Consider the following 24,324-nt stretch of genomic DNA (forward strand, 5'->3'; position numbering starts at 1 on the left):
CCCCCGCCCGCCCGGTCCCGCCGCTCGGCGGCGGCGCGGCCCCTCCCCGGGGCACGGGGCGCGGGGCCGCGGGGCCGCCATGGAGGAGGAGCCGCCGCCGCCGCCGCCGCCGCCGCCGTGCCCAGCGCGGGGCCAGCGGCAGCCGGCGGCCGTGGGGCTCCCGCCGCCGCCGCGCCATGGGCCGCTTCCCCGCCGCCGCCGCTGCCATGGCGGCCGCCTTCCTCAGCCCCAGCCTCGCCTTCAGCTCCCACTTCGACCCCGGTAAGTGCCGCAGCCCCGGGGCGGCCGGACCCGCGCCCCGAGCCTCCCCCGGTGCTCCGCCGGGTGCCCGGCTCGGCCCCGCGCCGCTGCCCTCCCGCTGCACCGGGAACGGCATCCCCGCACCGCGCTGCACCGCCAGCGGAGCATCCCCGCGCCCTCATCACCGGGAATGTCACTGTGCGGGCTCTGACAGCCGGAGCCGAGCCGGTGTGGCGGGGAGACATCCGGGGTGGCGGTGGGACACCCCTGCGTGGTGCTGGGACACCCCGGTGTGGCGATGTGACATCCCGGTGTGACAGTGGGACATCCCTGTGTGGCGGGGGGACACTCCATTGTGGTGCTGGGACACCCCGGTGTGGCGGGGGGACACCTCTGTGTGGCCGTGTGACATCCCGGTGTGGCGGGTGTCCCCCGGTGTGGCGGGTGTCCCCCGGTGTGGCGGGTGTCCCCCGGTGTGCCGGTGCGGTGGGGTCGCTGCCGCAGCCGGGCGGCATTTTGTTCGGCGGGCTGGAGCGCGGAGGAATCCCGGGGCTGCGCTGCCTCTGAAGGCATCTCCGGGCTTGGAACGGAATAATAACAACAGGGAGGATGGTGATGGTGAGAGGGAGGAAGACGGAGCCGGGGCTGAGCCCCGCGGCGCCGGGAGCGGGGGCTGAGGGTCCCCGCGGGGCTGGGGGGCCGGCGGGGCTCGGGGGGCGCCGGGGCTCGGGGGGCAGCGGCGTTTCGGGGCGCTGCCGTTATGTAAGCGCCGTGTTCCGGCCGCGGCGCAGCTGCAGGAAGATGCTGCAGCCGCGGAGCAGCGCGGGGCTGGCGACTGCGGTGCTGTTCGGGGCTGCGGCCGCCGCAGCCGCCCCTCGCCGCCGCCCCCGCCGCCGCCCCGTGTGCTCCCGGTGCGGGGCCGGCACCGCGCGGGCACCGGGACCGCGAGCGGGAGCGTCCGGCGGGCGCTTGGCTCCGGCCCTTTGTTCGCCCGCCCGGGATAACGCGGGTCGGTGCCGGGCGAGGGCGGCGGAGCGGTGCCCGTGCCGGGCGCGGTGCTGCCCGAGGCTCCGCTGCCGGTGCCGGCTCCCGCATCCCTCCCCGCCGCCTTCCCGCTCCCTGCTTCCTCCGCCGCTCCGCGCACGGTCGGGATCCGTGGGGGGATTTGGAAATGAGCCGCACCAGGACTCCCCGAGCGGGGACTTTGTCCCCAGCCGCTCGTTATTTGCCTCTGAAATCTCATTATTTCCATCCAAACTGCGGCAGTGCCGGCACGGAGCCGTTTGCCAGGCTCTCCTCTCCTCTCCTCCTGGAGATTTTGCTTTGGTTTTTGGTGCGGCCCCGCTCCACGCGAATCCTGCCGGTTTGGTTTCAAAGAGGTTTGGTTTCAAAAGCTCCATCCCTGTTTGCATCGCTGCTGTGCTGTGCTGCCAGGCCCAGGGCTCGGCGCTGCCGTGCAGCTGCCACCCACCCGCACCGGGAGAGGAATTAAAGGGGGAACAAACCACATTCTGCATTTCACGGCTTTGTGGATTTGCTCCATGTGGCAGCAGCTCCTGCCTGTGTGCCAGCCTGGCTCCCTGGGGGTGCCTTGTGCCAGCGAGGGGCTGGGGGCAGCAGTTTGTGGGGCACGTTGGCACCTCAGCTGGGGCAGGACAGGAGAGGCCTGCGGGTTCTGGAGCTGCTGAGGGGAGCATCTCCTCCCTCCTGGTCCTGCATTCCCTGGACATGCACGGTTGGAAGCTGGGCCATGGGTGGCCTGGTGGCACGGGACAGTGGCAGCTGTGTCACCTGGGGTGGAGGTGCCACAGGATGTGCCAGCGCAGCCGCTCCTGTGCCAGCCTCACCTGCTGGATTTGGCTTGTCCCAACAGCTGTGTCAGGGGTGTCAGCATCAGCTCTGCCAGGGGTTCATTCCCTTCCAGGCTCTGGGGGCTCTGGGGGAGGGTCCCAGCCCTGCAGCCTCGTGGTTCCCTTTTCTCTTCACCCATTCCCAGGCCAGGCCTGGAGATGCTCCTGCACAGAGCACTGGAGCCACCAGCGGGGCACAGCCCAGCCCTGCCTGCCCCAGTGTGCCCCCCACATCTCCCGGGCTTCCAGGGGAATGGGCACCCACTCCCTGCCCTGGGGAGTCGAGGAAAAGGGAGGGCAGGGGCTCCCCCAACCCTGGGGTTTTGGCTTCACCTGGCGCCTGCTGCCATGCAGTGACACTTGGTGACACTCAATGACAGCAGCATGGTGAGTGTTGGTGCTCCGTGTCCGGTGCCTCGGGCTGCTCCTGGCACAAGGATGGGAAAGGACCAGGGGGACCATGGTGGCAAAGGGGACACAGCAGGCAGAAGGACCCTGGCAACCCAAACCAGGGCCAGGCACGCTCTGGCACCCAGCAGGCCATACAGGGGAAGGTGCTGTTGGACTGGACACACCGGGGGGATTTGGGGCAGGACAGCAGGAGCTCCCTGGCTGGGAGGTGGCAGTGGTGGCAGCACCGTGCCCAATGTCCTGTCTTGCCACATGTTTCCCACTGGGGGATGGCACTCCGGGCTGGAGGGCAGCAGGAGCTGGGCACACAGCCAGGAGGTGACTCCCAGTGCCCACAGGGATGCAGGGGGCAGGCAGAGTGGGGTGGCATGTGGCAAACCCCCTGTCCTGGCACAGGGAATGGCATTGGCACAGCACAACAGGGCAGCCAGGCCCCACCTGGCTCGGTGAGGGGACAGGGTCAGGATCCCGTTCCCTGAGGGTGCCACTTTGCTCCCCCTTCTCCCCTCCCTCCCTCCTGCCCCACGCACACGGGCGGGCTGCTCTGGAACGCGGACACCCATCCCTGTCGGGGCCAATTAGCAGAAATTAACACACCGGGGTTGAAAGGGCCCTGCGCCGCCGGGGGCAGCGGGGCTGTGACTCACGGGCTCCCTGCCCGGCTGGCACTCCCAGCCCTGCCGGGACACCCTGTGCCAGGCCAGCCCGTGGCTCTGCCCTCCCTGGCACCGTCCCCCGGCTGGGGCAGGGCTGCGGTGCCCCCGAGCCGAGCCCTGGCACCCCGGGGGCAGCAGGGCGTGTGGGGCAGCGGTGGCACTGCCAGCGTGGTGCCCGGGGGGGGGTTCACACCCAGCAGGGCTCTGTGTTCAGTGCTCGGTGCCCGTAGCCAGGCAGCATCCTTGGTGTGACGTCACCTCCTCGCCATCCCACTGCTGGGCTGGAAAATCCCAGATTTGGGTCAGAGGGGCACTTGGGCTGCTCCGGTGCCATGGCTGAGCCTGCTCCCACCCTGTGCTGCTGCACTGATCCGGCAAGTGAACCGGGCTGGGGGCACTGCCAGGGGTGGTGGCACGGACGGATCCAGGGGTGGTGGCACTGTGGGATCCAGGGGTGGTGGCACAGTGGGAGCCAGGGGTAGTGGCATGATGGGATGCAGGGGTGGTGACACAGCGGCATGGTGGGATGCAGGGATGGTGGCACGGAGGGATCCAGGGATGGTGGTGTGGTGGGATGCAGGGATGGTGGCACCATGGCACGGTGGGATCCAGGGATGATGGGATGCAGGATAATGGTCCTGGCCATGCACTGCTGCCGCTCCAGGGCTCCCAGACATTCTCCTGCCCCAGCAAGTGGCTCCTCAATCCCCAGAGGGAATTTGCTCCCTGGGGTGGCCTGAGCCAGGCTGGAGGGTCAGGGCTGGCCCGAGAGGAGCTGCTCAGTGCTGACTCAGCGTGCCCACTGGCAGGAAAACCAGTCTCCTGGGGGCATTAATCCCCCTGAGAGCCCGGAGCACCATCAGAGCACGGCACAGCCCTCTCAGGGCTGCCACTGCCATCGTTGGCATCGGCCAAGCTCCGAGGGCCGGCCCAGGCCCTGATGACCAGGGACACTGAGGGGACACGGAGCACCCTGGGATGCTCCACAGCTGGCACCGGGCTCCTGGTGGAGCTGAGCACGGGCCAAGGGACAGTGAGTACGTGGGGATCGTGGGTTCGGGAGGGCTGAGCACTGGAGGAATGGGAATTTCCCAGGATTTCCCACAGAGCCTCTGTCCCACAGCCCAGACTGTTGGGGGGATCCTGTTCCCTACCCCTTCCCCTGTGCCAGCCGTGCCCACGTCCTCCCTGCAGCCTGGTGCCAGCAGCGGGGTTAGCGCCGTTTGTTTTAATTACTGGAGCGAAGGAAAATTCCAGTGTGGGCAAACGCAGCAAGTGGAACAGCTCTGCCCTGGCTGGCAGGGCACCCACCAGCTGCCAGGCTCCTGCCCCAGCTGTGCCAGGGTGTCCTGCTGCCCGGCCACCATGGCAGCCACCATTTTCACCTTTCCAAAATAGCTCGGTGGTTGTGTGCTGCCCACCCTCGGGATGGAGGGATTTTCCATCGCCTTGCTCTGTGTGTTCCTGTGCCTGCAGGTGGTTTGGGCACCACGGCCTGACCCGAGGGTGGACGTGGGGCAGGGAGGTGCCAGGCCCTGCCCAGCTCCGTGTCCTGAGCGTCCTCGATGCTGAGCCCTGCTCAGGGCTGGGCAATGGGATCTGGGCCGTGCTGGGGGGCAGAGCCAGACCCCGAGCCCGGGCTCCTTCCTGTGCCAGGGGCACCCTTGTGCCCCGGCCTCCCCCTGCTCGGGCCGTGCTTGGGAGCCGGAGCTGCTCGTTTCATAACGAGCGTTTGGGATATAAATAGGGCGCCCCTCTCGCGCTGCCGCTCCCGCTGTTACGTAAAGGCTCCGGGCTCTGCGAGCCTCGGTGGGCCGGGGCCATGTGCCCGGTACTGCCCTGGCACTGCCCTGGCACTGCCCCGGTACTGCCCTGGCACTGCCCTGGCACTGCCCTGGCACTGCCCCGGTACTGCCCCTGGCACTGCTCTGGTAATGGTCCCGGTACTGCCCTGGTACTGCCTCCAGCACTGCCCTGGTACTGCCCCGGTACTGCCCTGGTAATGGCCCTGGTACTGCCCTGGCACTGCCCCGGTACTGCCCCTGGCACTGCCCTGGCACTGCCCCGGTACTGCCCTGGTACTGCCCTGGCACTGCCCCGGTACTGCCCTGGCACTGCCCTGGCACTGCCTCCGGCACTACCCCGGTACTGCCCTGGCACTGCCCCGGTACTGCCCCTGGTACTGCCTCCGGTACTGCCCTGGCACTGCCCTGGTGTGGTACTGCCCCTGGCACTGCCCTGGCACTGCCCCGGTACTGCCCTGGCACTGCCCTGGTGTGGTACCGCACCCACCTGGCACTGCCCCACACCCTGTTCCAGCACTGCCGTGGCATGGCACCACGGCTGGCCAGCACTGCCCTGGTACTGCCCCCAGTACTGCCAAGGCACTGCCCCAGTACTGCCCTGGCACTGCTCTGGTACTGCCCAAGCACTGCCCCGGTACTGCCCCTGGTATTGCCCCGGTACTGTCCTGGCACTGCCCTGGCACTGCCCCCAGCATGGGGATCCCAGGCTCCACGGTGTGGGATGGGCTGCACAGCACTCACTGAGAACAACAAGCTCAATTTAAATAATCAATTTGAGCTTGCTCTGCATGCCTTTTATAATATTATTTTCTTTTTTTATTACAATATATTATTATAATACTAATAATTCTATAATCCATATAGACTGCATAATTATATATAAAAATACAATATATGTAACTCCATGTATAAATCTATACACAATTCCATACGCAATTATAATATCCTATATAATAATAATATATTATTACTATATATTATTATTATAGACATTATTATTACCATATATTATTATTATAGTATTATTAGAATTACATGATAATAATTATATTATTATAATAATATTAGTATTATTTTCTGTGGAAACAGAGGGAATTGTTGGCTCTGCATCAGGGCAGGCTTTGATGGAGGAACTTGATTTTTTGTCCCTAATCAGGCTGACACGCGTGGTGTGTGCGCAGCAACGCCAGAGCCCGGCCTGTCCCTAGCACAATCCTTGTTTTTATTTCGTTGCTTCAGAAAACGATGGATGATTTTCTGTTATTTTCCACCTATTTATTTTTTGCTGCTGTTTCAGCCCTAGATGGTAAAACCAGAATGAAAGGGCAGAATCAATCCTTTTGGTGAAATACGCCACGCTAAGAGATACAGAAGGAGAAGGGATTAGCCAGGCGTGCCTGGAATTCACAATTAACTGATCTATTAATCACCAGAGAGGCTGCTCCAGTGGCCCTGGCTCGTCCTGGTGGGAAAAGGTCTCCAGCAATGGGACAAAGGGTGCTGCTCCCTGCTCCTGCTTTTGGTGAGGGGATGCAGCCCAGCGGAGCAGGCTCTGGGTACCACTGAGGGGTGCCAGGATCCTGAGCAGCCCAGGCGAGGATGCTGTGGGCACCAGCTCCGTGCCAGGCTCCTGGCTGGCACCGTGGTTACTGCCAGCCCCATGGCTGCTCCCATGGCAGGGGCTTCCAGGCTCAGGGCACAGCTCAGGGTGGTTCCTGCTGGTGCCTCAGTTTCCCCCGGAGCTGCTCAGCCCGTAGGCCCAGCCTGTGCTCACACCCCAAAGGGCAGCGGGGGATGAGCACAGCGTGTCCTGTGGGCTGTGAAATTGCTTCCCTGGAAGCTGCCCATGGGCACGGGGATTAATGAGTGATGCCAGGGAGGGTGGATGGGGCTGGGATGGGAGCGAGCAGCCCGTGGCTGGAGGGGCTGAGGGACGTGAGTGTTTGATCCTGCCCAAATCCCATCCCAATCCTGCCCTGCTCCCTGTCCAAATCCTGCCCCAATCCTGCCCCATTTCCTGCCCTGCTCCCTGTCCAAATCCTGCCCCATTTCCTGCCCTGCTCCCTGCCCAAATCCTGCACCAGTCCTGCCCTGCTCCCTGTTCAAATCCTGCCCCATTTCCTGCCCCAATCTTGCGCTGCTTCCTACCCATATCCGGCCTTCTCCCTGCCCAAATCCAACCCTGCCCAGCAGGATCTGGCATGTTTCCAGGCTGGAATCCGCGGTGGGCAGCCAGAGGGAAGGGGCAATGTATGGCCCATGCTCCCAAGGCACCAGAGCAGCATCCATCCCCTCCTGCATGACCCTGCGAGCCCTCCCAGGGCAGCTGGCAACCACCGGTGGGGAAACTGAGGCACAGCGGTAGGTGCTGCAGCGGGGCCCGGTGGGAGCGGGGTGGGGGCAGTGCCGTGCCCGGAGCCCGGGGCAGTGCCGTGCCCGGCCCGGAGCCCCGAGCTGCCGCCGGCGCTGCGGGAGCCCCGGCTCGGCCCTTCCGCACACGTCAGCCCCGCTGGCCGGGCGGGCTCCGCCGGCAGGGCCGGGATCGCCGGGCGGCCGCAGCATCGCCCCCGGCCGCGGGAGGAGCGGGGCCCGGCCGGGCCGCGGCAGCCCCGGGGCCGTGAGTCAGCAGCGGCGGCGGGAGGGACACCCCGGGCCCTGCCCGGCCCCGCTCGGAGCCGCGACCTGCGCTGGGTGGGCGATGCAACAGGCGGGGGACAGCGCGGGCGGGGCTGTGCTGGCCGCGGGTGCGCCGTGCCTTCCGTGGGGTGGGAGGGCGGCTGCTGCACCTCAATGCACCTCACTGCGCCCTTCTGCATCCCATTGTAGCTCACTGCATCCCACTGCACCCTGCTGCATCCCACTGCACCCCACAGCACCTCACTGAATCCCACTGCACCCCATTGTACCCTGCTACACCCTTCTGCATCCCACTGCACCCTGCTGCATACCACTGCACCCCACAGCACCTCACTGCACCCCACTGCACCCCATCACACCCCATTGCATCCAGCATCCCCCCCTTTCCCTGTGTCCCTTCTGCTCCCGTTTGCCAGGGCTGGGTGTGATGCTGGGCAGGTGTCCCTGGAGCTGTGGCCTGTCTGCTGCCACCAGCCCCAGCAGCCCCCAGCTGTCCCCTGTGCAGGACTGGCCGGGTGAGGGTGGGTGATCCCTGGCTTGGGGGTCGCTGGGTGAGGGGTTGTGTGTGACCCCGCAGTTCTGGGGGATGCACAGAGCACCCCTGTGGTGAGGAAGGCCAGGAGAGGGCATGGCTTTGGTGCCAGGGGAGGGCATGGCTTTGGTGCCAGGGGAACCTCACTCCTGCTGGCAGAATGGGAGGCAGAGCCTGGCAATGGAGGGCAGGACGTGCTGAGGGCCCTGGTTTCTCTTGAGAGTCCTGGGGTACTTCAGGCTGCACTCACTGTGCCCCAGTGTCCCTGGTGTCCCTGGTGTCCTGGTGTCCCTCGTGTCCTGGTGTCCCTGCGCTCCAGCAGCTGCTGCTGCAGGTGCACCTGACCTCGATTTGGGATAATTTGGCATCTGAGATGATGCCACACTTCCCATCCCCGTTGCTGTGGGTACAGGGAGGGAAGGTGCCAGTGGGCCATGGCAGTGGTGGTGTCCCTGCCCAGTCTGGGCTGGTCATGGCTCCCAGGTCTTTGGTTGTGCGGGTGGGGAAACTGAGGCAGGCCCAGCTGGATCTCCCTGGCCAATTGTCCTCTCTGGGAACCTCCAGTTCCCGAGCTCGGGGCAGCTCAGCTGACGGTGCCCTCGGACGGGCTCCCGTCCCCGTGCTCTGCTCCCGTTGCCGTTCAAAGGCTCTTTTCAGTGAGTCATTTTCTCTCTCGCTGTCCCACTATCCAGGGAAAATGGTGACGTTGGCGGCACAAAGTGTGTTCACCATGGAAACCAGCTGGAAGGGGGGGCACGCCGCCCCCCGCTCCTCCCAGGTTCGGCTTTGCATCCCGAGCCTCAGAAGATGGCTCTGGAGCTCCTTCCCTGCTCCCTGGCACGGCTGGGCTGTGCCAAGGCCCGTGGGGCCATGCTGGGAGCCAGGGTGCCCTGTGCCCACCCTGCATGGTGCCGGGCAGTGTCTGGGTGCAGCGGGTGCTGCTGGTGCCCATGAGGGCAGCAGAACCTTCCCCAGCCCTGGTGCCCTTCAGGTGCCAGTCTCAATGACACAGGGGAGCCCGAGCTGGAGCTGTGGAGCAGGGCAGCGTGGCCAGGGCACAGGGACAGGGACACTCTGTGGGCCACGTGCTGGAGCCACGTGTGTGCCACGAGCATCCCAGCAGGGGCTTGGTGACCAGGGAGGGAGCATGGCACCAGCGGGTCTGTGCCAGGCTCCTGGCTGGGCACAGGGCACTGTCCCAGCCGGGCACCGCAGGGCTCTGGGGGTCTCTGCTGGCAGTGCCACGACCTTCCGGCTGCTCCCACCACAAGGGCGCCGGTTGTTTGGGCAGGCTCCGGGCAGAATAGTAATGTGGCAGCTGCAGCTGGCAGCGGGGCCTGCTGGGGATGGGCAGCTGTGACACGGCCACCTCCGCTGCCACCGTGTGCCCTGCCACCCCACGGGACACCGCACAGCTGGAGTGGGGCGGCAGGTGCTGGGATTTGGGGTGTGCTGGTGCCCAGAGGGTGCCCAGGCAGTGCAGCCGTGTCCCTTCCCCATGCCCTGTGACCCCTCCCCGGTGCCCCAGCCCTGACCACCTCATGTCCCCACAGACGGCACCCCCCTTAGTGAGCTCTCCTGGTCCTCCTCGCTGGCTGTTGTGGCCGTTTCCTTCTCGGGGCTCTTCACCTTCATCTTCCTCATGTTGGCCTGTCTGTGCTGCAAGAAGGGGGACATTGGCTTCAAGGTGAGCTGAAGGGCCTGGAGGGGTTCCAGGCTGGGGTGGGGGGGCTCTTCCCAGGGACCCAGCGAGGGATGGAGGTGTCTGGAGGCTCCTGGTGCAGAATTCTCTGCCCCAGTGCCAGGGCTGGATGTGTCCTGGCTCAGGAGAGCAGCGCTTGGAGGGAGGGGTTCAGCACACTGGGATTGGATCCTGGATCCCAGCTCCACAGAGTGTGGACCTGTGGGATTCAGCATCCTTGGGGTTGGATCCTGGATCCCAGCTCTACAGAGCGTGGATCTGTGGGATTCAGCATCCTTGGGGTTGGATCCTGGATCCCAGCCCCACAGAGCGTGGTTCTGTGGGATTCAGGACCCTTGGGGTTGGATCCTGGATCCCAGCTCCACAGAGCGTGGATCTGTGGGATTCAGCATCCTTGGGGTTGGATCCTGGATCCCAGCCCCACAGAGCGTGGACCTGTGGGATTCAGGACCCTTGGGATCACATCCTGGATCCCAGCCCCACAGAGTGTGGTTCTGTGGGATTCAGCATCCTTGGGGTTGGATCCTGGGTTGCAGCCCCACAGAGCGTGGATCTGTGGGATTCAGCATCCTTGGGGTCACATCCTGACCCATCCATGCTCCCGGCCAGGCCATGCACGGTTAAGGGCCCGGTCCCACCCGCACGCCCCCGAGGGTGGGAGGCACCGTGACCTCACAGGCACAGAATGTGCCGAGAAAACGCTTTTCCCCTAATTGCTGAGATTTTTGTGGAGGCTTGAGGCGCCCGCGGCGGGAGGGGCTCAGGCCGGGGGGGACACGCCGGGTGTTGTGCACCGTCCCACACCGCCGGAGCACCTCGGCGTGCCGGGGGGGGACAGTGACCCCCCGGTGCCCCCGCACTCGTATTTATGTGCGAGCGGCCGCGCCGGTGTGCCATGCGCATGGCCCGCGGTGGCGCATGGCACACGGCGCGGGGCTGGCAGCGCCATGAGGCACGGCCTGGCACGGAGAGATGCTCACCGTGTCCTACCTGCTGGCGCGGGCGGCCTTTGGGAGCCGGGGGCTGCCGGGGTGGCACACACAGGTAACGGGATGGCCGGAGGGCAAGGTTGTTGCAGGGAGGGGGGATTTCATGAGCCTGCCGGGGCAGAGGGGTGTGCGGGCACTAGAGCAGTGGGCAGCCCATGGGGCATTGTCTCTGCTCGGTGTGTCACCCCGAACCAGGAGTTTGAGAACGCCGAGGGGGACGACTACGTGACAGAGCTGTCAGCCCAGGGCTCGCCTGCCCCCCAGCATGGCCCCGAGGTCTACGTGCTGCCCCTCACCAAGGTGTCCCTGCCCATGGCCAAGCAGCCGGGCCGCTCAGGTAAGCCAGGCCGGGGCAGGACCCCTGCATGCCGTGGTTGGGGTCTCTCATCACTGGGCACGGGGTGATGTGGGGATGCTGGGTGTCCCCTGCAGTGGAGGGACAGCTCCAGCAGAGCCCTGGCAAGGGACAGGCAGCTGGGATCCCTGGGGAGCACTGCAGGTCCCCCTGGGTGAGGGTCCCTTGTCCCTCTGGTGTGTCCCAGCCCAGGGGAGCAGCACAGGGTGGGACAGGACACGGCCACCCTGAACGGTGACATCCACGAGTCCTGTCCATGTAAACAAGGCCCTGAGTGGGAGAGGAATGTGGGGGGCGCCTGGCTGTGCCCCCTCCCACCCCGTGTCACTCCCTGCCCAAAGAATGGCCACAGAGGGGAGGGCAGGACGGACCAACAATGGCCCCATTGCTGCGTGCCCTTGGCACGGGCTCCCGAGGGGCCGGGCTGTGCCGGGGGGCTGGGAAGGGGCTAAATGCCAGCGCTGTGCCCGGCTCAGCTCTGCACACCCTGCGGAGGAGAGGGGCAGGGACCAGCCCTGCTGCCATCCCGCCTGGGGACACTGATAGCCCACATCCCCTGACCGTGGGAGGATGCCTGGAGATGAGCATGCCTGGGATGCAGGATTCCCGGGGAGGGATGCTCCGGGGCATCCTGGGGTGGCACCGGGTGGCACGGTGAGGACAGCAGGGCTTGGCTGGGACTGGTGGGGAGCACAGGCAGGGGGACAGGGGGGTGTGTGGGCAGGGGACAGGGGGGTGTGTGGGCAGGGGGATGTGCGGGCAGGGGGACAGGGGGATGTACGGGCAGGGGGACACGCGGGCAGCTGGATGGGCTCTGTTACAGTGCAGCTCCTCAAGTCGGCGGACCTGGGGCGGCAGAGCCTGCTGTACCTGAAGGAGATCGGCCATGGCTGGTTTGGCAAGGTGAGCCCAGGGCTAGGGACCCCCCCAACCCGGTGGGACACGGGGCCCCGGCTGTGCCAGGGGGGTTTGGGGTGTGGATGGAGGGATGAGCCTGTCCCTCACCCCAGGTGTTCCTGGGGGAGGTGAACTCGGGCATCAGCAGCACCCAGGTGGTGGTGAAGGAGCTGAAGGCGAGCGCCAGCGTGCAGGACCAGATGCAGTTCCTGGAAGAAGCGCAGCCCTACAGGTACCTCTGGGTCACTCCACAGTGCTGGGAGCAGGCATTCTGTGCCATGGGGGCAGATCTACCCTGTGCCACCTTCAGCTGCTGGGCAGAGCCGTGGCTGCCCCTTGCTCTGGGGCAGCACAGTTCTGTGGGGCCACAGCCATCCATGGGGCAGCAGTGAGATCATGGGCAGAGCTGGGCCAAGGGGGGGGCACAGAGCTGCTCCTGCCCCAGCACAGCTGAACAAATGTCCCTTTGTGACACATCCCGGGCGCTGGGACGTGCTGGTACCCGCTCCCGGCAGCCCCTGTGGTGCAGGCAGGACGATGGCTCCTGGGGCACTGCTGCCATTCCCCTGGCACAGGCAGGGCGATGGGCACTGCTGCCATCCCCCTGGCACAGGCAGGGCGATGGGCACTGCTGCCATTCTCCTGGCACAGGCAGGGCGATGGGCACTGCTGCCATCCCCCTGGCACAGGGAGGGCAATGGGCACTGCTGCCATCCCCCTGGCACAGGCAGGGCGATGGGCACTGCTGCCATTCCCCTGGTACAGGCAGGGCGATGGGCACTGCTGCCATTCCCCTGGCACAGGCAGGGCAGTGGTGCACAACCCCCCCCGTTGCTGTGCCCACGCAGAGCCCTCCAGCACACCAACCTGCTGCAATGCCTGGCCCAGTGCGCCGAGGTCACGCCGTACCTGCTGGTGATGGAGTTCTGCCCGCTGGTGAGTCCCCGTGCCCGCTGCCCGCGGTGCCCCCGGGTGCCAGGCACGGAGGGTGACAGTGGCACTGCCCGCAGGGTGACCTGAAGGGGTACCTGCGGAGCTGCCGGGGGGCCGAGGCCATGACCCCGGACCTGCTGACCCTGCAGAGGATGGCGTGCGAGGTGGCCTGCGGCGTGCTGCACCTGCACAGGAACAACTACATCCACAGGTACGCCGTGCTGCCTTCTGGGGAGCTGGGGGGCAGGGAGGGGTCTGCACGGGGGGGCTTCCAAGGTGCCAGCACTCCTGCCCCACCACTGCTCCTCCTGCCCAACAATATCCTGGTGCTGAGTGAGTTGCACACGGAGACTCCAGCATCAGTGATTTTGTTGAGGAGGGGGCGCGCTGCCGTCGGGGGCCACCCGAGTGTCCCCGGCCGAGCCTGGCTCTGCAGGTGGGTCCCCACGAGGGTGCTGGAGCTGTGGGAGGGGGACACGGGGCTCCCAGCTGTGCTGGAGAGGGACATCCCTTAGGGCAGCCCAGCCCCGGTGGTCCTGTCTGTGCCCGCCCAGTGCCGGAGCAGCCGCCCGGGTGCCCGGCCCCGTGCCAGGGCTCACGTTGCCCGGGAACAGGCGCCTTCTGCTTGGCTCGGCGTGTGACGGATGGACGGACGGACAGCCGCGCAGGCATTCCTGCTGTGCACTGAGAGCCGCGTTAGGGCACGCCCGGAGCGGGCGGGACCGGCCCCGCCGCCGCTCGGCCGCCCCAGCCGGGTCCCGGTGGTGCCCGCCGAGCTCTCGGGGCCGGTGACAGCTCCGGCTTTGCTTGGCAGCGACCTGGCCCTGCGGAACTGCCTCCTGACCGCCGACCTCACCGTGAAGATCGGGGACTACGGGCTCTCGCACTGCAAGTACAAAGTAAGGCTGCTTGGAGGGAGGAGGGGGCTGGGGCTGGCGCTGGGATCCCCCCCGTACCCACCCTGGCACAGACCCGATGAGCCTTCCTTCCCCCACCCTCACACAGCGGTGTCGGGGCACCCCTGTGTTTGCTGGGGGGCAGGGGGGTTCAGACCACCCTGTGAGGGACCCTTAGTGCCACCCGGTGTGCCCTGGCACCCTCCCAATGGTGTGACACTGCCTGGGCTGGCCCAGACGTGCCCCTCTGCCAGGCAGCTGCAGGGTGGGGTTGTCCATTTGTGTCTCTGCCCTGCTCCAGTTTGCCCAAAGCTTCTGCAGAGCTGGGATTGCCAAACTGGGGGTCTGGAGGGGCTCAGGTGGGGGAGCAGAGGGGGGAAGGAGGGGAGACAACAGGGGACAGTAGGGTGCCAGGAGCAGAGCAGGACAGGCTGGGGGCAGTGTGGGGGAACAAGGGGCACGGGGGGCAGTGTGGGGGAACAGGGGGCACAGGGGGCAGCGATGGAGGCTGGGGAGGCAGGGGGTGGCGGCGTGGCCGGTCCCTGACGCCATGGATTGACGTTCTCTTCTCGTACTGACCCTGCACACTTGGCAGGACGACTACTTCGTGACGGCCGACCAGCTGTGGGTGCCGCTGCGCTGGATCGCGCCCGAGCTCATTGATGAGGTGCACGGCAACCTGCTCGTGGTGGACCAGACCAAGGCCAGCAACGTCTGGTGAGCGGCTCTGGGGGGCTTGGGGGGCTACAGCCTCATCTCTGGGGTGCATCGGGGTGGTTTTGGGGCTCTGCAGCCTCACGGAGTGCATCGGGGTGGTTTTGGGGCTCTGCAGCCTCACGGGGTGTGTCGGCATGGTTTTGGGCCGATGGAGGGGGCGGGATGGGGCTCTCCCTGCAGCCCCAGCACGGTGCCATGCCCGCAGGTCGCTGGGCGTCACCATCTGGGAGCTGTTTGAGCTGGGCAGCCAGCCCTACGACCACTACTCCGACCGCCAAGTGCTGGCCTACGCCATCAAGGAGCAGCAGCTGAAGCTGCCCAAGCCCCAGCTGAAGCTGTCGCTGTCGGAGCGCTGGTGAGGAGCCCGAGGTGCCCCTTCCCCTGCCCCGCGGCACGGGCGGGGGCCGGGCTGACGCTGCCGCTCCCCACGGCAGGTACGAGGTGATGCAGTTCTGCTGGCTGCAGCCCGAGCAGCGCCCCACGGCCGAGGAGGTGCACCTGCTGCTGTCCTACCTGTGCGCCAAGGGCGCCACGGAGGCCGAGGAGGACTTCGAGAAGCGCTGGAATTCCATGAAGCCCAACGGCAGCGCCAGCGGCAGCCACCACGGGCCCGAGCTCTCGTCCTTCCCGCTGCTGGAGCAGTTCTCGGCCGACGGCTTCCCCTCGGACGGGGACGACATCCTCACCGTCATGGAGACCAGCCACGGCCTCAACTTCGAGTACAAGTGGGAGCACACCAAGACCGAGCACTTCCAGGCCCCGCTGGGCTCCCTGAGCCCCAGCAGCGCCGCCCGCTACCACGACCTCTACTACCCGGCCACGACGGCGGGGCTCAGCCTGGGGGTGTCCCCGTCCTGCTACGAGTGCAAGGCGTCGGGCTGCCCCGGGGTGCCGGCGCCCGGCGTGGTGCCCATCCTGGGCGCGCACAGCCCCTCTCTGGGCAGCGAGTACTACATCCGCATCGAGGGCCCCGGCGAGGGCAGCGCCGAGCTGGACTACGCCATGTGCACCTACAGCCCGGCGGGCGAGCGGGGCGGCCCGCGGGCCCCGGCCTGCTGGAGAGCGCAGGGCGGCCGCAGCGGCGGCGCCTACGACTCGGACTCGGGCAGCCCCACGGTGTCCCTGAGCATGGAGCCGCTGCTGGGCCACGCTCCGGCGGCCGAGGGCTCCTGGGAGTGCGCAGAGTACTACCCGTACCCGTGCCCCGGGCCGGAGCCGCGGGGCTACGAGCCGTCCCCCAGCCGCGGGGCCGAGGGGTACCTGCTGGAGGAGGAGGCCCCCCAGCCGGGCGGCCAGGACTGGCCCGTGCCCGCCTTCCAGGCCGGTGTGTTTGCCGACCCGCTGGGCGTCTCGCCGTCGGGGAACTGCGCCTACAGCCCGCCGGGGTACGGGGGCACGGCGGGCCCGAGCGGGGCCCCCCCGGACTGCGTGGCGGTGGAGCTGGGCGAGGAGAGCCCCCCCAGCGCCCCCGAGGCGGCCGGTGCCAGCCTCCCGCCTCAGCGGCACCCGTGGGCCTCCAACAGCTCCTCCAACAACAACATCGGCGGCGGCAGCCCCCGCGAGCCCCCGGCCGGCGACAGCTGGTGCTACCGCCGCATGATCACCTTCCGCGGGCTCATGGCCAAGCCGCTGGGCACGGTGCCCCGCGGGCAGCTCCAGCTCGGGGGGTCCCCGCCGGGACACGACTTCCTCCGCCCGCGGCAGGATCAGCCCCCCGCCATGGCCGGCGGCTCCTCCTCCCCGTGCCGCTCGCCCTCCCCGCGGCGGCAGGCCTGGCACGGCCGTGACTCATCACCCTGCGGCCCCGCGCAGCCCGGCACGCTGGCGGAGAGCCCCGCCGCGCCCTGGGGCCCCGCCGCGGCCCCGCCACCTGCGCCGGGGGCCCCGCGCGATGCCCACCCTGAGGAGAGCCCGGCCGGGGGAAGCCCTGCCCGCAGCCCGCCGCCCCCCGCCGCCGCCGCCGCCGCGGGCCCGGGCGAGGCCGCCCCCCCCACGGCTGGCACGGCCGCCCCGAGCCCCGGCCCCCCCGGGCAGCCCGGCGCGGACGGCGCCCAGCCCGCAGCGGAGCCCGCCCCGGCGCCCGCCGAGGCCGCGGCCGAGAGCGGCGCCTGTGCCGCCAGCGACGCCGACCGGACGCCCGACAAGACCTTCTCGAGCAGCAGCTTCCCCAGCGTGGACGAGGGCAGCGACGAGGACACGGCCGAGCTGACCTCCGGCGTCTTCACCGACTTCTCCGGGGAGTACACGGAGCGGGCGGAGGCGGCCCCGGCGCTCAGGTCCCTGCAGAAGCAGGTGGGCACGCCGGACTCGCTGGAGTCGCTGGACATCCCCTCCACCGGCAGCTCCTGCGAGGTGCTCAGCCCCGGCGCCTTCGTGCCCGCCGGCCAGGCCCGCGCCCTCGACAGCGGCTACGACACCGAGAACAACGAGTCCCCCGAGTTCGTGCTCAAGGAGCCCCACGAGCCCCGAGAGCCCGAGGCCTTCAGCCAGCTGGGGAAGCCGCCCCCGGGGCTGCCGGGGGGCGAGGGCGAGGCTGCGGCCCCCGAAACGCGGCTGCCCAGCGGCCCGGGCGCCGAGGTGCCCGGCCTGGCCGAGAAGAGCCCGTACCGCGACTCTGCCTATTTCTCCGACTGCGACGCCGAGGCCGAGCGCGGCCACAAGGACGAGGGGGACAGCGATGGCTCCCGCACCCCGGAGGCAGAGGAGGGTCCCCGCTCCCCTTTGCAGGACACGGGGAGAGGAGAGGACCCGCTGCACCCGCCAGGGGCACCCGGCAGCCCCCCGGCCGTGCCTGGCGTCGCGGTGGCGGTGCCCACGCCGGCGGCCGTGGCTTTGGAGGGGGACTGGGTGGCCACAGGGGCCGGGAGCTCCCCGGAGCAGGTGCCTGGCACTGAGCAGAGCCCCGCTGGCACGGGGCTGGTGCCGGGCAGCCCCCCGCGCCCCGACACAGACACCTGTCCCCCGGGCTCCGTGACCCCCAAGACTTTCCTCTTGACCCCGGTGCCTGTGAGCCCTGGGGAGCCATCAGCTGTTGGAGGGACCTGCGTGTCCGAGGGCGTCCCTGGACTTGGGGGGGCCACAGTGGGGGACAGACAGACTGTGACCCCCGCGCTGGGGCTTGGGGAGCGGGGGCTGCCCCTGGAGGGGCCCGGGGTGGGCGATGCGCCGGGGGGACCCAGCACGCTGCTCCCCGGGGCACAATCACCGCCGGGTCTCTCCCCGGCCCCGGCTGCCCCCGAGCGCCGAGAGGAGCCAGAGGAGGAGGAGGAGGACACGGAAGACAGCGACGAGTCGGATGAGGAGCTGCGCTGCTACAACATCCAGGAGCAGAGCGAGGAGAGCGAGGAGGAGCCGGCGGCCGTGCCCATCGTGGTGGCCGAGAGCCAGAGCGGCCGGAACCTGCGCAGCCTCCTCAAGATGCCCAGCCTGCTGTCCGAGTCCTTCTGCGAGGACCTGGAGCGCAAGAAAAAGGCCGTCTCCTTCTACGACGATGTGACCATCTACCTCTTCGACCAGGTGGGTGCCCTGGGGACAGAGCCAGGTGCTGGGCATGGCTCCGTGCCATTTTGGTGGTGGGAGCCATCTCCAGCCGAGCCCCCAGTGAGGTTCCTTCCTGCTGTTTCCCCATCCTCAGGAAAGCCCCACGCGGGAGCTGGCTGAGCAGAGCTTCCCGGAGCCCACCCTGCCTTCGGGGCAGCCCCCCTCGCCTTCGGGGCAGCCCCCTGCCAGTGGCAGCCCCCCCAGCCCCACGGACAGGCTCGGCGCCTCCGACGACTCTTCGGACGGCAACGCCTCGGAAGAGAGTAAGAGACCAGGAGGAGCTCATGGGGCTGGTGATGGTGGGGTGGTGAGAGGGCAGCAGGTATGGGATCATGGGGAGGCAGTTGCACGGTCATGGGGACAGCGGTTATGGGATGATGGACGGCCATTTATGGGGTGATGGGGTTAGAGGTTATGGGGCTCACAGTGGGCTCAGCCCCCTCACTTTGTATCCCAGGTGGTGGCTTCGAGTGGGACGACGACTTCCCGCTGATGCCAGTGAAGCAGTCCCTGGTGGCGTCGCTGCCAGGGACGCCGGCAGAGCCCCCCGCGGCCGTGGTGCCACCGCAGAAACAGGTGCTGCCCATCCAGTTCTCCCGGTTCACGGTGTCACCTGCCCCGGTGTCCCGGTTCTCCATCACCCACGTCTCCGACTCGGACATGGACTCCATAGGAGGTGAGTCCCACTCGGGATGCTGCTCCGTGGGTGCCCAGAGCAGCCATGCCCCAGTGCCATCCACACTGTGAGCCCTGTCCCTGCACCCCTGCGAAGGGCTGGATGTGCCACGGGGGTCCGGGACCCTCTCACGGCTCCCTCTGCTCGTTGCAGGCAGCAGCGAAGACGGTGACCGGGAGTGAGCCGGCCGGGACGCAGCCAGCATTGCCCTGGCACCGGGGCGGCGCGGGGGCTGCCCGTGGGCTCCCAGACCCCGCTGGGCAGTTCGGTTTTTAGGCAGATTTTGTCACAAGGAACTCGTTTGCTGCTTCGAGTGGGAGCGGGGCCGGCGCGGCCCCCGCGGGGCCAGGCGGTGGGTGACGGTGACGCCGAGCGCGCGTGCGGGTGGCTGTGAGCGTGCGTGCGTGTAAAATAGACACTTATATATATATATATACATATATATATATAAATTATAGCGTTCCGAGGGTAGTGCCCTGACCTTGCTAACATTTGCCCAGTGTCCTCCCCAGTGAAGTTCCCCCTTGGCTTCTTGCCCACGTGTGCTCCCCGAGGCAGTTTGTCCCCCACACCCCTTCTCCCCCGGGCTGTCCCCTCCCTGTGCCCCGTGCTCAGTCTTGCACCTTGTGGCAGCTTGGCTGTCCCACAGCTGTCCCATGGCTGCCCCAGAGGCACCCCACGACATTCCTGACCGAGGGCCGCTGGCTGCTGCCACTCTGGATGTCACTCCCCGTGCCAGGGGTGCCACCGGCTGCCCAGAGCGATCCCCATGGCTTTGGAGCTCCCCTCCCTTGGTTTGCAGGGATCAGTCCCAGCTGGGGACCCTGAGGACTGCTGGGACCCTTGCCCATTGTAGTGAGGAGCAACACGTGGAGGGCTGGTTGTGGAGGGAGTATCCCCCACCGGGACCCGCCAACCTATTTTTGTATTTAAACAAAATTATTAAAAACCCTAACCCCAACCCCACCCCAAAACCAAAACTTGCTGTTGACTGAACCCACATTGATGCGATTTTAAGTTATTGCTGCCAAAGAGACTTATTGGGGAGGGGGGGGGAGGGGGGCGCGCTCGTGGTTCTTTGTTCTGTTTTGGGGTTTTTTTGTTTGTTCGTTTCTTTCTTTCTTTTTGTTTTTTTTTTTTTTTTTTAATTCATTCGAGGCTTAGGATAATTGTGCAATTCCAGCTTCCGGAAGGAAATAGAAGTAAGCGGAGCTGAGCGAAACCTTGAATTCAGGGCTGGTTCCTTTTGGGGTCTATAGACCAAACCCTGAGGTGAGAAATGTCCCCCCTGAGCCCCTGCCCCTGTCCTGGCTCCTGTGTAGGGGGATGAGGGCACACAGGTGTCCCCATGCAGGGACACTGCACACACAGCACCCATGTGGGATGGGCCTGGTGCCAGGGGCTCTGCTCCATGCCACAGGGTGGTCCCACCCTGGGCTGGACACAGCTCTGGCACCAGGACCCGTGGGATGTGCCCGTCCCCACCCCAGCCTGGCACCGGTGCTGGCAGAGGTGTCCCATACCCACCCACCCTTCTCCCACCCTCTCCCATGGCCAGCCCAGCCCAGCTGTGTCCCAGCTGGAGTGCCCTCGGTGCTCAGGAGGCTCCTGTGGGGGCCAGGGGCTGTTCCCCAGCCCAGAACCCTGGGGGACCCCAATTCAGCCCCAGGGTGGCCATGCCACCCCATACCCCCACTGCTGGTTCCCCTCCCTACTAAGCAATGAGTACTTATTTAAGTGTTTTATTTAACCCCCACCTGGCCTGTCACCCCCCCACCCAATTCTCCCAAGCTTTTTCCTTATCCTTTCCAGCAGGAGCCCACCCCCTGCCCTGACCGGGGTGCAGCACCCAGGGCTGCTCCCATGCAGGACTGGGATGCTCCTGGGATTCCCTTCCCTCAGCACCCACCCTCCTACCCCTGATCCCCCCTTCCCTGCACCCCCCAACACCGAGGGGCTTTGCCCAGCCCCTGGCACCCAGGGGTGCTGGCCCAGCCCCACCCCACACCCCGGGTTTGGTCTATGGCGCCGCAGGTCCAGGATGAGGACAGAGCTGTGGCTTGGGTAACTTTTTTAATAGAAAGGCTCTTCTTACATGGTCTATTTTCTCAATACGGGTCATAATTGCTGTATTTTTTATCAGTGCTGATTTCCATACAGCTCCCAGCATGTGTGTCAAATCTCATCGGGCCAATAATAAAGTTTTTAAAATATCTTAAGCCGTTTCCTGCCCCGATCATTGCCCAGCACCCAGGATGGAGCCAGCTCGGGAGGGTCCCAGCCACGCTCCAGGGCCAGGCAGGAGCCTCTGGCCAGGGAAACGCTGCAGGAGGGAGGGCAGGGGGAGGCTGAATTGCTCATAAATTACGTTTTCTCATAAAAAATCATTTCAGGTTACGTCTTGCAGGTGCCACCGAGCCAGGAGGTGCAGCGAAGCCCCCGGGGGCTGGCTGGAGCCAGGGGGGCAGCTTGGGGGGCCCAGGGGACAGCCCCTGGCACGGGGGTGGAAGAGGACACCGCAGTGGCTGAGGGGACCCCAGGCCTGTCCCCACCCCGGGCTGTGGCCACCAGCCCTCTCCCACCCACTGCCCCAGCCCTTTCCCTCACCCTGCCCCTGTGCCCCCCACCCATCTGCTCCAGCCCTGGGAGAGGAAGAGGAGGCACATCATGGAGCTGGGAGCCCTCGTGCAGAGCTGGAGCCTGGGCAGTCACGGGTGAAGCTGTTTTCCTGCAGTGGAACTGGAAAATCCAGAGGGGACACAGGAAAGATGGATGAGCCACCACGTCCAACTGGGACCGAGCCCCCTGGGCTGGAGATGCTCTGTGCCCTGCCCAGTGCCCAGCCAAGCGGGCACTGCCCGGGCTGTGGGCACCAGGACATGCTGCACCAGTGATCAGAAAGTGCAAAAGGAGAAATACAACGGGAAAAGCAAAACTCTGTTCGGGTTCCAGCCCTCACCCATGGGAGACACAGCTCCTGCCTGGAAACCTCTCCTCCCTGTCTGTGGAGCAAGGATGTGACCCTGGTCACTCAGGAGCTGCGGGAAGGGCTGCGGGAGCCACCGTGCTCGTGGGCACCCCCAGCAGTAAGCTTAGCAAGTGTGTGTGTATATATATTGATATATATTTATCTCTATCTATCTCTCTCTCTCATGCAGCCCTAGGAATAGAGGAAGAGCAAAGAGCCAAGCAAGAGGTCTGGATGGGAGCTCCCGTCTGCAGGGATCAGGGGCACCCCAAGGAGCTCCTGTCTGCAGGGAGAGCAGGGGCACCCCAAGGCTGGCTCCTACACTGCCCTGCCTCCACCAGTGGTTTTTTCCTAGCTTATATTTTACAGCAGTACCGTAAATCCCTGCAGCACCCCGAGCCCTGGCACGGCAGGAGCTCTGGGAGCAGAGCTGGCACCCCCTGCCCTGTCCCAGCCCTGGGCATGGCGTGGGCACCGGGGTCTGGTGGGAGCCTGGGAGCTGCCTGTGCCACCCTCAGCGCCTTGGCTTGCCCGGGGTGTCCTGCCTGGCCTGGGGGTGTCCCAGTGTCCTGCCTGGCCTGGGGGTCCCTCTCATCTGGGCAGGGCGACCGTGTCCTCTCTGCCTGGCTGCCCCCTGGAGCACTGTGAGCCAACCATGGAGAGTTGTTCTCCATCTGAGCCCCTTTCCCCACCCACAGCAAGCTGCTGCTGGGCCTGGGAGCCCCCCCAGCTCTGGGACACGCTGCCCTGACTCGGGGAAGTGCCACCACACTCAGCACAGGCAGGGGACAGGTGACGGCAGCGCTGTGACCCCCTGCCACCGAGGGAGTCTAGAGAAGAGAGAACTAGGGCACTAGCTTGAGCCTTTGGCTTTCAAAGCAGCAGGATTAATAAGTTCCGCCTAGGAATGGAGTCCTGGGAAGCTGGACATGCAGCAGCGAGGAGGAGGATGAGGAAGATGAGGATGAGGAGGTGGCGGGTGCCACGCGGTGCCGGCGCTCCCGGATCAGCTGATGAGCGGGGCCGAGCGGTCGTTTGTCACCGTTGGCTTCAGCTGGACGTTGGCAAAGGGGTTCCTGTGGAGGAAGAGGAAGAGGAAGGAAGAGTTAGCAGGGTGTGTGTGGAGGCCCGGAGAGCCCAGGGCACCGGCACAGCGAGCAAGACTGGAGAGACCCCGGGACCAGCAGCGTTTGGGGAGGTTTAAACTGGAAAAGCTCTGTCTTGTGGAGCCCCCAGCCCAGCTGCCCCACTCCCTGAGCTGCCCCCACAACTCTGCTCCTCTCCTAGCTAAGCCGTGGTGAGCCGAGCCCAGCTGCAGGGGGATGTTCTCCCACCTGGCTCTCCTCCAGCCCAAAGCAGGAGACGCCAGGGGTGCCAGGGCTGAGCTGATGAAGCTGCTCCAGCCTCCTCCAGGGCTGGACTGCAGCAGTTCCCACAGGTGGAGCTCTGTGGGATGACCCAGGCCTGGAGCAGGGGGTCACGGCTTCGCTCCTGGCCAAGGGCAGAGCTGGCAGCTCCCTGCAGAGCCCTCATGCTGCCTCGGGGAAGGAAATGTCCAAGAGGAACAGTGTGGGACACTAAGGACAGCTGGATGAGCTTGTCAGAGTGCAGGGCCCAGACTGGCTGACCTTGGGTTTCACCTACCTGGGGTGTCCCCAGCACCCTCCTGCTGCCATCGTCACCTTGCACCAGGACAGGGTGCAAGGATTCCCTCGGCATGGGGAGCATCTTTACCCCTTCTCCAGGAGGTCCCCTGTGTCCTCGCCCTGCAGGAGTTCATTCCCAGGGGGTGTGGGCAGTTCTGGGGGTCCCTCTGGCTGCCTGGGGAGCCACCAAGCACCCCCTGCCCTCCCTGCAGCCCCTCTCTCATCTGCCCACTGCCCCCAGCCCGCCCCAGGAGCCACGCAATCCTCCTGTCCCTAGTGGGAGCAATGGCCACAGCCCCCCATGCCAGCTCCCACCGCTGGGCCTCAGCTGGTCACTCACTGTGGGGGCACAGCCCTGCTACCCCTGACGTGGGTTCAGGTAAAGTGCTGTGGTTACCATGTACACCTGCACCGAGCAGCTTTGGGGTGTCCCCAGAAGCTTTGGGGTGTCCCCAGAAGCTTTGGGGTGTCCCCAGCCATCTCCCAGAGCAGAAGGAAGATGCTGGGACCTGCACCCACTCTGGGACAGGGTCTCACTGTCAGCCCCAGGCCCCATCTCTGCCATCCCTCACCTCTCCATATTCGCTTTTTCTTTCCTTAAAAGATAAATGACTTTTGCTTAAAAATAGGGTAATTAATTTCACACCTAATTAATGCAGCTGCTTAGATCACTTTCCCTCCCAAGATGCCAAAATAGATTCTCAGGACTGGAGGGAGAGGAAAAGTTGCTTTGATGAGTCACCCGGGGCCCATTTAACTCTTTCTGTACTGGCAGAGAAGAGCCACTGGGATGGAGCCCGCAGCTCCAGGGAAAGCAGCTCATGGATCAAAGAGAAACGGGCGAGGAGCTCTCCGGGCTCTGCAGTGCCAGCGA

General features: G+C 66.0%; 2 protein-coding genes across 11 annotated transcripts in view; one reads left to right on the forward strand and one right to left on the reverse strand.

Moving 5' to 3' along the window:
* On the forward strand, positions 1-21,055 carry AATK (apoptosis associated tyrosine kinase). Of its 6 annotated transcripts, none has more exons than XM_074555078.1 (14): positions 4-261; positions 9,685-9,818; positions 11,018-11,159; positions 12,001-12,080; positions 12,188-12,306; positions 12,923-13,010; positions 13,085-13,218; positions 13,822-13,906; positions 14,499-14,620; positions 14,826-14,975; positions 15,055-18,136; positions 18,255-18,423; positions 18,618-18,836; positions 18,990-21,055. In XM_074555078.1, the coding sequence occupies exons 1-14, from the start codon at positions 177-179 to the stop codon at positions 19,016-19,018; spliced, it is 4,638 nt and encodes a 1,545-aa protein (XP_074411179.1). In that variant the 5' UTR covers positions 4-176; the 3' UTR covers positions 19,019-21,055. The 6 variants fall into 6 exon arrangements, with proteins under 6 accessions (XP_074411180.1, XP_074411179.1, XP_074411184.1 ...); XM_074555083.1 differs by lacking the exon at positions 4-261 and adding an exon at positions 705-858; XM_074555081.1 differs by lacking the exon at positions 4-261 and adding an exon at positions 3,391-3,531.
* BAIAP2 (BAR/IMD domain containing adaptor protein 2) overlaps positions 19,118-24,324 on the reverse strand; it is a 41,946-nt gene continuing 36,739 nt past the window's right edge. For all 5 annotated transcript variants that reach the window (XR_012583203.1, XM_074555088.1, XM_074555085.1 and 2 more), the window contains one exon: positions 19,118-22,880. Coding sequence is in view for 3 of the 5 variants with exons in the window: in XM_074555088.1 (XP_074411189.1) it covers positions 22,811-22,880 (70 nt within the window). In the remaining 2 variants the exon portion in view is untranslated. The remainder of the gene's footprint in view (positions 22,881-24,324) is intronic.

The sequence above is a fragment of the Zonotrichia albicollis genome, chromosome 19 (assembly GCF_047830755.1).
Source record: "Zonotrichia albicollis isolate bZonAlb1 chromosome 19, bZonAlb1.hap1, whole genome shotgun sequence".
Taxonomy (NCBI): domain Eukaryota; kingdom Metazoa; phylum Chordata; class Aves; order Passeriformes; family Passerellidae; genus Zonotrichia; species Zonotrichia albicollis.

Coding starts and splice junctions, on each gene's coding strand:
- AATK (XM_074555078.1), top strand. CDS start 177: ATGGGCCGCTTCCCCGCCGCCGCCGCTGCCATGGCGGCCGCCTTCCTC. Junction 12,307..12,922: donor GAAGAAGCGCAGCCCTACAG/GTACCTCTGGGT, acceptor GTGCCCACGCAG/AGCCCTCCAGCACACCAACC. Junction 14,976..15,054: donor CTGTCGCTGTCGGAGCGCTG/GTGAGGAGCCCG, acceptor TCCCCACGGCAG/GTACGAGGTGATGCAGTTCT.